Source organism: Convolutriloba macropyga, chromosome 1 (genome assembly GCF_964194025.1).
Source record: "Convolutriloba macropyga chromosome 1, txConMacr16.3, whole genome shotgun sequence".
NCBI classification, from domain to species: Eukaryota; Metazoa; Xenacoelomorpha; order Acoela; family Convolutidae; genus Convolutriloba; species Convolutriloba macropyga.
This window is the reverse complement of record NC_134468.1, coordinates 16614840-16628973: the sequence shown is the minus strand read 5'-3', so window position 1 is coordinate 16628973 and position 14134 is coordinate 16614840. Positions and strand designations below refer to the sequence as shown.

The 14134-nt window shown below is 32.1% G+C and overlaps 1 protein-coding gene across 1 annotated transcript in view; it reads left to right on the top strand.

The window, feature by feature from the left end:
- LOC142334496 (uncharacterized) overlaps nucleotides 1-14134 on the top strand; it is a 67441-nt gene that overhangs the window by 48745 nt on the left and 4562 nt on the right. The window contains exons 8-11 of the mRNA XM_075382617.1: nucleotides 3029-3094; nucleotides 3577-3618; nucleotides 4111-4230; nucleotides 10856-10882. Coding sequence (XP_075238732.1) covers nucleotides 3029-3094; nucleotides 3577-3618; nucleotides 4111-4230; nucleotides 10856-10882 — 255 coding nt within the window. The remainder of the gene's footprint in view (nucleotides 1-3028; nucleotides 3095-3576; nucleotides 3619-4110; nucleotides 4231-10855; nucleotides 10883-14134) is intronic.

Below are 14134 nucleotides of genomic sequence, written 5' to 3'. Positions count from 1 at the left end.
CAAAACGTTTTCTTAGCGCAAAAAATACAACAAAACTACTTCAAAAATTTGCAATTGCTGCAAAAAGAGCATTGGTTTGCAAGGCTACAAAAATAGATGTTCGTGAACATCAGGATGACCAAATTTGTTGCCCGTTTTAGTACCGTTATTAGGCAATTTACTGGGAAAAAATCGTATGGAACAATTAATTAATCAAATTCAATATTGTTTCATGATAGAATGCTAAGTAGCTAGTGACAGTCCATACAAAGCACAAATTATCAAATAATGAAAAAAATTAAGGAATTACTGTTGGATAACAAAACCAGCGCAGAAATGCCAAAAGTAAAAGCAAAAAGTGATTAAAAATTGCTTGCTAGAAGAGAGGAGCAAATAACAAGTAATTAGGCAGTAACTAAGATCTGTTAGCATAGATTTTACAATTTGTCTGTTGTTTCTGGCATTTTTCTGGATGGCCTCCATTAAAGTTTTTGTTAATTATGAGTTTAAAAAACCTAAATTCTATAATTTTTTGATTTTTTTCTTCCTCTTTTTCAAATCAATTCTTCCTTGTGAGCATAAAACTCCTGACATTTTAATTGAGTACTTTTACGCAAAGTTTCTTATGTTGACGGCAAAATTGATCGAGCCGATGTTGTTCCTCTTGATCAACTGCCCTTATTCGATGATCGTTTTATGTTAGGTCTCGGCTTTGTTAGATTTTAACTGTTGAGTTTCTATAGGAGGACTAAAAAACAGATGGTGTTGAACCGGAGTTTTCAAACTTGGGATAAACGACTGTTTATCTCTCTCGTGTTATAAAATTATAAAATGTCTTAACTAATTTGTACAAGAAGGTTTTCTTGAATAAATTGTATAAATTGAGTGGGCATAAAGACTATAAGTAAAAAAAATGTTTGGAACTTCTAAGATGGCGGAGTTGATACATGACTCCTTGAATCCCGCGTCAACAAACGGACTGGTGTTGTCCAATAAAGGATCAGACCATTAAAAAGATGAGACAAAATGTACAACCTCATCAAGAGCATGAAAATTTTTAATTCTCATTTTTCAACGGCCTTGAGTTATCGAGGTTGAACTTGATGAACTCCCTCAACGGACGACATGATTTTTTCATTGTTTGTTTTCGTTTGGACATAGAATTCACTAAGAACAACAGTTTTAAAGACAATTAAAGTCAAGTTTGAGAAAACAGTTTTCGTTGGAGTTGGAGGTGATTACTAAGTTTTTTCTACTAAATCAACTCGCTGAACTTCTGGTCTACTAAATCAATTCAGATTTTTCGCTGCAAAAAACTATGTCAATCGTAGTTAAGTTTCAGACAAAAATACACAAGAAAAATGAAAATGATATTGTATTTTAGCCCAATTTTCATTGAAACGGTTTGTGGAAATTTTTGAACCGACGATTTATCAGACAACACACTTGCAAATAAGCTCATATATTGTCTCCAGGTTTTTGTTTCCAAAATAGTAAAAATGATAACTCAAGACACCCAGGTGATGGTCCATATATATAGTTTTGATATCTGAAACCAGCTATGCAAAATGTTTTTTACCTGATGGAAATAAGACAGCAAAAATGAAGTAATAACCTTATCAGATGCAACTATGTTCTAGTCGCAGATCACAATTTGATACAATTTTTCATCTCGAAAGTTTTTAACTGATTGACAGAATTTTTGTCAACAATCTCAAACAAACTCAACAAATAAGTAAAAATAAATTAAAATATTAAAATTGTCTCTGAATATAAACCTGTCAGAATCGACTAATACCTAAACAAAATTTTGAACACTTTAGAAAAATGAGGACTGTAAAATGAGTTTCAAAAATTCATTCAATTTGAAATCAAACGCTAGTCTCTGCTTGCTTCATCTTTTTCTTTCAAAAAATTTCTAACATACTTCGAATTTTCGTAGAATAAAAAAATGCTCAAAGATTGAAAAAAGCAAGAATTTTTTCATTATTTTAAATTGATCTTCGTGGCAGCTTAAAATCAGGAATAGGTGCTACTCTCAGTTTTCTACGCAAATTATCTCATTTTTGTGGTGCTTCTGGATGTTTCTACTCCCATTCTGCACTATAATAATTTTCTTATTTCTACCGTTGGAAAGCGTGCTGAATCGGAATTTGAGATAGTTTTTCTTCATTACGATGTCTGCTGTAAATACATTTCTCGCGCATAAATATGTTCTGAAATTAGCTCACGTTCTGGTACAATTCTTTGTTCCGGCAACTTTCTTAAGCCACTATCAATAATTTCAATGCAAAAATTTTCAAATAAAATCAAGATACATCAAGCTTTGGCAAAATTTCTACTAAATGATAACTGAAGAATCATTTACTAGAAAATTTGTCAAAGCTTGATGTGTTTTTGCATTGAAATGATTGATAGTGGCTTAAGAAGGTTACCGGAACAAAGAATTGAACTAAAATGTGAGCTAAATTCAGGATACTTTTATGCGCGACAAATGTATTTACAGCAGTAATCGTAATGAAGAAAAAAGATTCAGCACATTTTATGAAATTGATTCACTGCGCTGCAAAACGTACATTTTGTGTCACTCTTTTCTGCGATAGTTGCCAAATGTGTGACATAAAAGAAAGAGAGAGTAATTTGAAAATCATTGCAAAAAAGACCTCGTATTATTATTTATGCGGATTACTATACGGAGTAAGAACGAATTGAAAATTAAAAGCATAATATAATTCTTGCAAAAGTTTGATTCCTAAATCGCATCTTAGGTAATTACTAAAGAAACTCAAGTAATAAATTTTAAATTAATTAAAGCTGTTGTCACTGTTTTACACACTATTTCCAAAGTATACGTTTAGGCACAAAAAGTGTAGATGATCATGGAAGTGTAAATTAAAATAAGAATCAACAATTTTCGGTTTCAGTAAAATTGGATGGCACCTCCAATATTTTTGACTAATCATTTTGGTCACGTTTTGGTCATAAAATCGAAGTATTTCGTTCATCTTGTCAGTTGCCATTTGACGTTTGTGAGGATTCGTTGTTTCAGTATGCAAGAAACAAGCGAGGAGTATCAATAACATCCAAGGATTCCGGGGAAGGATCTCAATCACAGGTTTGTAACAGTCAAAAACCCTCAATTTAATTCCAGGAACTGGTTTCAAGTAAAAGTTCCGTTAAGTTCGGTTAATCAAATCTTTTCTGAACACGTCTCATTTTCCCAAATCATAGCTTTCTGTAGACTTGGGATTTCAAGTCTACAGTATGTCATGTCTAGTGGCCAAATGATTTGCTGATCTAAAACATGTTTAAAGATCTGAATATTGACTAAGCGCTGATTAAGACTGAGTCAGAGCTGATTAAGACTGATTCAGCGCTGATTAAGACTGATTCAGCGCTGATTAAAACTAATTCAGCACTGATCAAGGCCTGATGTTTTCTCACCAAACAGCCGTCTTTCAGAAACATACATAGCATGAAAAATAAACAACTTGATAATTAAATAGGATAAAACAAACGATAAAAATGATCTAACTCAGCCAGATGCCATATTTACCACTGGTTGCCATAACTAATTGTGTTCTTTTGTTTTAACAGAATGTCCACGTTGGAGAAGCACCCAATTACAAGTTCTATGAGGTATAGTTAAAAAGTTTTGTGCATTCAACTTTACCCCCCCCCCCCCCCCGATGTCGTTAACCCCAGTCTAACACTGACGCTTATCTTGCGAGTTTAACAAGAACGTGAGAGACAGATCTCAAAAGATTTTGCTCGGCGAACTGGTATAATTCACTCCAATCTAATCACAGAGTATGTTCAATAATGAGCTGAGGCCGTTGACTGACATAGGAAATCAAGAGTTGCAAACTACCACGGATAACGTGAGTTAATTACAAACAACCTTATGCAGATCAAAATGACAACTAATCGCAATTTATGTTGTTGTAGAGCAATTTGGTATAAGTTAAAAATCACAATTTTGTAATTATAACCCCTCTAGGGTTGGGAAGTATGATAGTGTGGGAAAGTGGGTCCTATATTCTCCCACGTTGAGAATTACATTTTTCTTATAAAATTCCATTTTTCATCACACAGTTTTGTTCTTAATTGCGGGTGCTTGTATCTTTTCAGTCCAACTTCAAAGGCCAGAAAGGTGAACCCGGACCCCCTGGACCTCCTGGACCTGCAGGGTCCCAAGGGGATAAGGGAGATAGAGGGCCACAAGGTTTCACTGGAAGCAAAGGCAACCCGGTGAGTGAAATATACACCTATAAGGCGTTAAAAATTCTGTTCTTTGTAGAAACAAGAAAAAATTTAATGAATTGTTTGGGTGCAAGCACAACAGATGAACTTGTTCCTGATCATGAGGGTACAGAAAATAATGGTTTGACAAAAAATGGATTCTGGATTGAAAATCAAGCTTCAATTTATTGGTTACTTGAAGATTCGTCATTACATTATGTTGCTATGTACTGACAAAACAGTCCCATACAAAACAGTCTCAAAAAACAGACAAAAGAGATCCAGACAAGATAGTCCCGAGATTTTAAATTTAGCGACTCAAAGCTTTAATTAACAAAAGTTTACTTCAGATATAAGGGAAACAAATCTGAATCATCAAAGTATTAAAAGTAGACGGAAAACAATTTGTTAAACTTAATGAGAGGTTTCACACAATTCACGCTTCGATTGACGGCATCAATTTGCCTCTCTTGTATGCTCTTCTCCCTCATAAAAAAAGTGTAACATTGAATTTCACAACAAAACGAGTAACAATGAATTTCGAAGTTGCAGTTTGAAACGCATTCTTTCAGTGAAATGAAACCAATCAATTTTCAGTTTGCTTCCTCCAACTTGCTTCTCCGTATTTTAACACTTTTCCTAATGTTACCAAAGTTCCGATATGAATAACCCTTAAATTTTGATTTTTCGAGAAAAAAATCCCACTCGGGCACAAACCAGCGACCTTCGAATGTGTGTCCGGAGCACTAACCACTGTGTCACCGTGATTTTGGTTCATCGTCTTCAAAACTTTCTTTTAAGGATAAAGCTGCACTTTATTTTTTGATCCGCGTAAATAACGTTTTGACCAGGCCTGTTTTGTCTGGGACTGTTTTGTCTGTTTTTAGGGACTATATTGTCTTGGACTAATTTGTAATTTAGGTTTGTTTTGTCTGGGACTGTTAAGTCTTGAACTGTTAGACTAGAAAATTGCTCCGTATCGAATTTAGTTTGCCTCGAGCAACTAATGGGCTCTCTTCTCTTTCATCTCCAACAAAATCTCCTCTTATATATACTAAATTCTCCGAATATTCTTTCATTCTGAATTAGAATTACAAGTAAATTATGTGTGGACAAAATCTAGAACAAGGCAACCGCTTCTTTTTAAAATTTGGTCGCTGTTTTATCAAATTGCAAAACTACCTAACCTATTACTCCGATTCTTCTTCCAAAGTTTAAAAGCATAACACGTATATGAATATAAATTAGCCTCAAATTTTGGGGTGTGAGAAATCCGTTTGAACTTTCCTCCGTGTATTAAGTTAATTTCACACGGAACTCGCTACTTCCCAGGTTGAGATGCAGACCCAATTTGCTTTATGATCAGATCCAATCAAGTGCACACCCGTGTGTTCCCAGAGCGAAATTAAAGCGCCTAGACGGAAGTTCGAACGCATTACAGTCTGGACCATGGTCTGGAGTTGCTCTGATTAGGGGTCAATTTGGTCTGAAAAGTCTGATCATAGGCGTATTCGAGCGCACTTGAGTCTGATTATAAAGGGTTCGAGCGCAATTGGTCTGATCAGAAATGTTTTTGAACGCAATTGTCTCTGATCAGGTACCAATTTGATTGCCTTATTTTTTCAGTTCTTTGTTTTTTTACTGACAGATGTTGGCTCTGCCAATAGGCAACAGTAAATCAGAGTTTTGATCAGGGACTCATCTAAATTCCGATGGCTCTGATTAGAAAAAGGAGTCCAGCTGATAGCAAAGGCCGGTCCCTTTCATAGGAAATTTTGATTAACTGTAGACCACGATGTTTCTTATGGAAAGCTGTCTAAACTCATCAATTTAGTCTGAAATATACACTAGAGAGTACATTAAATAAAATTTGTTCTCAACACTTGGGTTTCGTTTTCCTTAGTAATTCTTTTATAGCTGGTTTTTCTTTTGATGAATTAAATAGTGTAAACATCAGTTTTTATGAAATGAATATATTATAGCAAAATTAAGAGATTTTTTCACAAGTAAAATTTTTCTCTGATCAGACTATTTCGAGCGCACTTGAATCTGATCATAGTCTGATTAAGGTCTGGGCAATTGTCTGAATTTGAGTCTGGACCATGGTCTGAAGATGGTCTGATCAGATCGCTTTCCGTTTGAAAAGTCTGATCAGAGATCTTCTGTGTCTGGAAAGTCTGATCAGAGGTAACTTGGGCCTGGAAAGTCTGATCAGGGTTAATTTCCGTCTGGAAAGTCTGATCAGAGATAATTTTGGCCTGGAAAGTCTGACGAGACAAAAATTTGGTTCTGAACCCCAACCTGGGTTAGATCGCGTTAATTTACTCGCCTAATATTTGTGCACTTAAATAAATATCGACAGATCTACATATCTATCTGGTACTAGCTCATACTTTTGCGACTCCTGGAAAAGTTTGTGCATAAGGTCTTGGATAACTGAATCTGGTTATGTCAAAATTTTGATCAACAGATACTAGGTAGAGCCAACTCATCTTTCTATCTTTATCGTTGCATATTTTTCTATCTTGATTGTAATCAAAAATGTAATTTAAATATAATCTGTCCTGTCTGTGGATAATTGTTCCCGTATATGAAAAATATAAGAATGAGTTTTTGGTATAAATATTACTAATTATTGAAAAATCACGTGACTATGTTAAGCAGAACAAATGTGTACACAACGCAATTTGATCATTTTTTGTTCACTAATTATTTCTAAAAACAAGCAAGAAACACGTTGGCAATCGTTTGGTCAATCAACTAATCAATAAAATAAAGAAAACTAAATTTGTTGTCCAAAAAAAGCTGGAGAGTGTTTTCGTTATAAAATGAGACCAAAAAATTGTTGAAAACCATTCATTTTTCAAGAACATTTTTCTGCATCTAAAGGAACACCAAATCAAATTTTAGCGTGGAGTGAATTTGAGCTTGAATGTTTATTTGTTGAAAGAGGAACCAAAGAAGTCTTCAAAGCTAACTCAACGTTTCCAGCAAATTTTCGAATAGTTGTCATCTTTTTCTGAAACCTGAATTATTTATCAATGGTGTTTCCTTCTCAAAGGTAGATTGAAATATAATTTTTTTTATTGATTTCGTAAAAAAGTGTTTTACCTATATGTTTTGGAACGAAGTTGTACATTAACAAAATACTCTCCTTTGATTTCAGTGAATTTGCTTTCACAAACAGAAACATTACGTTTGAAAACAAAAATGTATTATACAAAAACATAAAAACCATAAGGCAAATACGAACGTGTTTGAAAAAAAATTGCTTCTGACAAAAAACCACGGCCAAAATTGCAGCAGAAATATGTCGCATGTTTGAAAAATTGGACAAAAGAAGAACTAATGAGTTTTCAGATTAATCAAAATGTCTGATTAATCTTCCTCCACGTATTAAAAAAAATTTATATATTTTATTTTTGCTTATTTTTTAGAATATTGTTTAGTAATTTCAGTTTGCACCAACTTTAGCTTCCTCAGTCCTATTTATTGTGTCATTGATGATCTTTATTTTGGCTCAATCGGCTCTTCATTTTTTGTTAGTTTCAAAAAACTTGACGATTACAACGTCATTTTGTTCACAGTTATTCATATTTGATACTGTTTTTCAGGAAGTTGGCTGTGCTCAAAAACCTTCGCAAATAAGGCTACAGTGATTTCAAAAAAATTGATGCAACAACAAAATTTTCATGGTTTATATTGTTGAAATAATTCCACTTCGAAAAATGAAAAAAAGCAGAAACCAGTTTTCCGCATTCTATACGGCATATTTCGAGCAAGAAATGCAATATTCTTTACACTGGGGCGAACAGATACCGTAGTGTTTTTTTTCTAAAAATTTCAATTGCAATTAAATTTCAGAATCGGACGAACAAATGTTCAAAATGTTACAAAATGTGTGCTGAGCAAACTCTGCTAGCGTTTTTAACCACACAAGGAATTCAATTGGCATGTAGAAATCAAAGTGAGTTCTAAAAAAATTTTGAAGAAATAGCAAAGGTAGGTAAAACAACGGAGTAAGAAAAACTGTGCGACAAGACTCAAATTTAATTTCAAACAATTCATTAAACTGTAAGCCAGACTGACTGGCTATTTTCATTATAAAGAAAAAGTTCAGTTTTCCGAAGAATCCAATAAAACCAAAAAACTAAGGCAAAAAATGTTTTTAAAAACCTTTAAAAATCTGGTGTTGTTTCTATTGTTGTCTCAAAAACCTATCCATCTAAGGAAGCATAAAGGTTAAGTGTTTTTGTGTCATAACAAGTTCACTATGTCAATTTAATGTTACACTCAAAATGTAAATCTTTTTTAAAAAACAATTACATTTTGAAACCGTTCAATGAAACAACCTATCAAAAACCTTAAAAGCACAATAATGCCCAAATTAAAAACCGAAGAATTGAATAAAACCAAAAAACTAAGGCAAAAAATGTTTTTAAAAAAACCTTTAAAAATCTGGTGTTGTTTTTATTCTTGTCTCATTCAATTCATGTTACTGACTTGCGGCAAAGTAACGAGACCAAATTCGACAAAAAAGTTGCCAAATTCAATATCTAAAACAATCCTAAGAACAAAAATCGTCGGAGTAATTAAAACCAGACCGACTTCTGATTTTTAAATAAATCTGTGCTTTCTATCGGTGGTAAATATCGACCGTAAAGAGGTCAAAAAACGATAAAAAGATATTGGTTGCTGATACTTCACTATAAGCAGGCAGATAATTATACTATAAGAAATGTTTAGCATGAATTTTATAAGAAGCCAAAAAAAGATAAAATTTAAACAAGAAAAGTTGTTTTCTTTATAAAAAACAAATGAAAAAAAAATGTCGTTGAGCCAAAAAGACTAGAAAAATCCAATGGAGCACTTTTTTGAAAACTATTCCAGAGTTCCAAGGATGTGCAAATCTTATTGATTCAACTTGGGTTTTTATAGCAACAAAGCCACAATAATGACAAAAACGTTTTGTTTTTTTCTCGAACAAATACGTATTAAAGTTGTTAGAACCTTCAGCTAACAGCAGGAAAAAATGAAATTTTATATATTTATTTGCATTGAAAAAGCAATCAATATAAAGCAAGTGAACAAATATTCACCCTCACTTCCAGTTGGCTTTATTGCACAATACAAATAGTCATTTTTGAAAAGATTACTGCTCCGGAGTGAGTTACGCTTCAATTATGACATCAAAACAACCTTTGAAAAAAATTAAATTATGTGTGCGATTTTCAAAAATGCTGCGAATGAGTTGAAACTCCTATTAAAGGTGAGATTTTGAGAAGTTATTCTTGGTGATATTGTTTTCGGGTATTTTTTTGTTTGTTATCACTTATGTGCTTAATTTTTATACTATATATTTAAAAATTTAACCTTTAGTTAAAAAATCTGTAATTAAAAAATCATTTGTCAGGTCTAAAACAATTTTCTCTCATTTTCCTCTGAGCCTTTAATTTTTTCTGGGAACCTTGATATCTCAAGGAACAACAAAAAGATTAACTTATATTAAAAATTAGGTCATGTTAGCAGAAAATCTGTCTCAATTTTATATCCATTAGGCATTTTTTAAATTTTAGAAAGTGACAATGTTAGAAATTTTTTTTTCTGAGATGCCCTCAAAATTTACTATCTATTTGAAATATTTAGAATAAGCTCGTTCATCATATACTATTGAAAAATTTTTTGAAAAATTCAAATTTAATTGACTTGAAACGCTCCCAAAAATTGCTTTTCTTTTGTTCCCTTTCTGCAATAAGTGTTCTATCTACATTATAAACACAGACAGCGTTCATCACGTAACGTAATGCGTGGCCTTTTATTCCCAAAATTTGTCCTAAAACAATCAAAAACTGAACTACTAAAAGTTAATTTTGGCCAAAACTTATGCCATATTGACAGGAAATAACTGACAAAATTTGTCAAAAGTTGTTCCAGAAAGTCAAACTCTTAAAATTTATTCTGTGGTGAAATCCTAGCAAAGATCTTTAACTTAACAATACACAAGTTGTTCTGGAATTTCCTCAAAAAATTCAAAACGTGTCTGAACAAAAAATAATGCTATCAAAAAATTTTTCTCATTTTTCTCAAATCTAATGCAATAGACTGATGCTGAATTCATTGTCTTTTATTTAGCATGCCATTTACGGAAAAAATGGGCCTGTTGCGTTATCCTTTTTTCCAACGTATATTTTAAATGTACTCACACTTTTTTGACACTTTGAGTATTTCCCAATGGAATCGTTATTCAATGAACTCAAGATACAAACCCTTGTGTTTGTATATATATATATATATATATATATATATATATGTATGTATGTATGTATGCATGCATATATATATATATATATATATAGATATATATATATATATATATATATATATATATATATATATATATATGTATGTATGTATGTATGCATATATATATATATATATATATATATATATATATATATATATGTATGTATGCATATATATATATATATATATATATATATATATATATATGCATATATATATATATATATATATATATATATAAATGTTTATAAAAGTGCATAAATGTGTATGTAGAAATAGGAAATATAGTTATTGACAACTAGACAAATAAAGATATATATTTATGTTTCAGGGCAGTACGGGTCCTCCAGGCAAACAGGTAAGCCACTGATAATTGCTGGGCCAATTTTCTCCGCCAAAAAAAAACAAGATATAATCGGACTGCAATGGGATGGCATTTTTTACCTCCTCTGAAACTCAGGAAATATTTATCCCCTCCTACAATTAAATGGGAGGAGTTTAGGAAGGACGTTCAACCTGGGACGATATTTGATAACTGAATGGAGAAGTGTTCAAATTTCGTGACAGAATCACCAAGACAGGGTTGCACTATTTTTGATATATTTGGATGCACAATTAAAAGTGCGCTTTAGTGAGTCTGATGAAAACTAAATCCGTCTCAGATCACGAGATGTTCGGGGAGATATTTCGGGGCTGAATATCACTAGTTTTCGATCCATGAAAGAAATCTTACACTTGCCCATGCTCTGAACAAATTTTCTAAACGTTCAGTACTGATCAAGAGGTCCCAATTTCTAGCTCGCGTACCAAAAAACTTGTTTTGAGTTTAGCTATTCACCTTTCCATACTTCTTTGCACCTATCACATCAGATGATATCAAAAAAATGTTACACTTTTCATTGTTTACATTTCATAAACTAAGCCGATGCATTTTATGAGAGCGCAAATGCGTCTTTAAAAATTCGGTAGACAGAGCAAGTTTTCATCTGGATTTTAAAAGAAGCTTCTGATATGGATTGATTGTTTTTTTATTTCAATAGTAGTGTCCGAACTTCCCGCAGAATGATCAAAAAGTTTCAACTTCTTTTTTTTGTATTTATTTGCCAACATTCTGTTCATGCAATAACAAAAACTGCTGAAGTGTTTTAAAATCTGATTATACAGTAAATTATATCAATTAGGTAAATAGCACAATTTAATTTTCTTGTAGTTGAAGGTTTTCGACTTTGAATTATTGGAGATTTGAGGAAGCTAAAACCTCAATAGGGAAATTATGCTTTTTGTTTACAATTTTAACTTCAAATCTAACTTCTCTACAAATAAGTACTCTCAGAACAATTACGTTGCAAAAGCTACACTTTTGCGCTATATGACCATTTTAACACCTTTCTGGACAACATTGACAACATCATCAGTAGCCTATATTTCGTTTCTCGAATTTATTTTACATAACTACTTCAGATAAGATTTACAGAACAATTTTTCTCAAAAACCATCAAACCGACAAAAACCGGTTTTTAACTTGTCTAACAAGGAGGCTCGGTAATGTACGTTCGCAGATAAATTCCAACCCCGCTCATCTATATTTTTCTCTTAAAGCGATAAAAAAAATTAACATATCAACATATCGTTCAACAAACTACTAAATGAATAAAACAATCTATATTAGCGGGCCCATGAGACCCGTGACCACCATCATATGACTACCAGAAAATACGACGGAAAAAAAAAGAAATAATTACAAACATAATATACGACGAAGACTCGTTCGTTGTCCATTTTTTGAAAACCATTAATAACCAAATCAAAATGGCATCAGATAAAATTAATACTAATAAAGATTAACCTTTACTTCATTAAAAAAATGTGGAACTAATGCGACTTGGTCAAAAGTCAACGAGAAATGAGCAGAAGGGCAAAGTTTGACAAAACGTTGCTTTTTTGTTGAAAAGAATTAATGTCAAACTGATTAGAAACATTACGCCTCAAATGAAATCATTGAGAGACTATTTTATGCCTCCATAAAGACCAACTGAGATCTTTTTTTCTCCAGGATAAGTAACACGACTACAAAAACAACGACAAACAGAGGCAGGAAATTTGCAAAAAAAAATTACACAAAAAAATTTGGACGAAAACTATTTCCCAGCCAATTGAACTTTAAGCTGTCCACTAAAAACATTGAAAAATTTTGATTTCCTTTTTTTGACCAGAGAACTGCCCATTATTGTGATACTCTAAAACGAAAGCAAAATTCTACAAAAATGAGCGAATATGCAAAAATCACGAAAGTTTTTAAAAAATGGTTTTACCAAGAACAAAGACGATTTGAAGGAAAAAAACCGTTTTAAACAGTAAATTTTTGTTTAATGGATATGGTATGTGACTTGTCTAGAGGTTGTGAGCTAAAAAGTAACAGAATTTAGATTGGCTAATCTTAGAAATCCATTGTCTTTTTTTGAAGACGAAGATTTTCAAAATTGAAAGCAGACGTAAGATTTGGACTAATTGAGTAGACATTTTATCTTGGAACAATTTCGAAAACTAATTCCACCTTTTATTATACTAAGTAATAAGACCTTAAGATATTATTAAACACAAGCTGATCAAAAAAAATTCACAAACCATTTCACGAAACCACAGTTTGAAGCAATTAAGTTTAAGAAAACATATTGGTGAGAGAATTAAATCTTCTTTCGCGCGAGAAAAATAACTTTTCATTTGCGCTTCTTTTGAGCATCATAAAGTCATTTTGTAAAACGTCTATTTCAAAATGACAGAAAAAAGAACCACAAAAATTGAAAAGTATCTAAATCTCACAAAATTCTTCTGAAACAAATTGTCCAAGTCCTGAAGACATCAGACAAAACGTTTAATCAAAAGCAAAAAGATCCGTTTGGTTCAAAACAACTTTAGAAAAATCTGTAAAAACTGAGTTTAATGGTTAAAATGATACAATATTGTAAAATGCGAAAAATACGCAAACCAGAACAAAATGGGATAGGTTGAAGAATACTTTTGTTTTGAAAGTCAATAAAACTTTTAGCTATATACTGATATCAGTTTTTAAATTCATTCAAGTATCCATATTTGCTCACTAAGACCTTTAATTACCCAATATTTGGCATAGGACAACAAAAAATAACAACAAAAACATGGCAAAAATTTAAAAAATCTACCAAAAAAGAGAACGTTGAAGCCGCACTTAAAACCATATGTTATGAAAACATTATATACGTTTAGTTACAAAACTTGTAACGCATTTTGCAGTTGGATTGTTAAGTCAAGTGAAAATTTACCTAAGAAAATTAAAAAAAAACAGCAAAAATGGGCAATTAAGCACAAAAAATCCCAAAATCTTGTGTGAAAACTCGTAGTACCAAAACCAAGAAAACGTCCGCGTAAAACAATCCGGCAGAATATTAAAAAATGATTTTTTTTCTATAAGAAAAAAAGAATTGACTTGTTTTTACTGCGATCAATCTAAAAGTTGACAGAACTTTTCAAAAAAAATTACACCTTCACAAAACACTGGAATTTCCTTAAAGGAAATATTTTCAATGACATTAGAGACATTAGGTAACAACCGATGGTAGTTAAGAGGTTCACT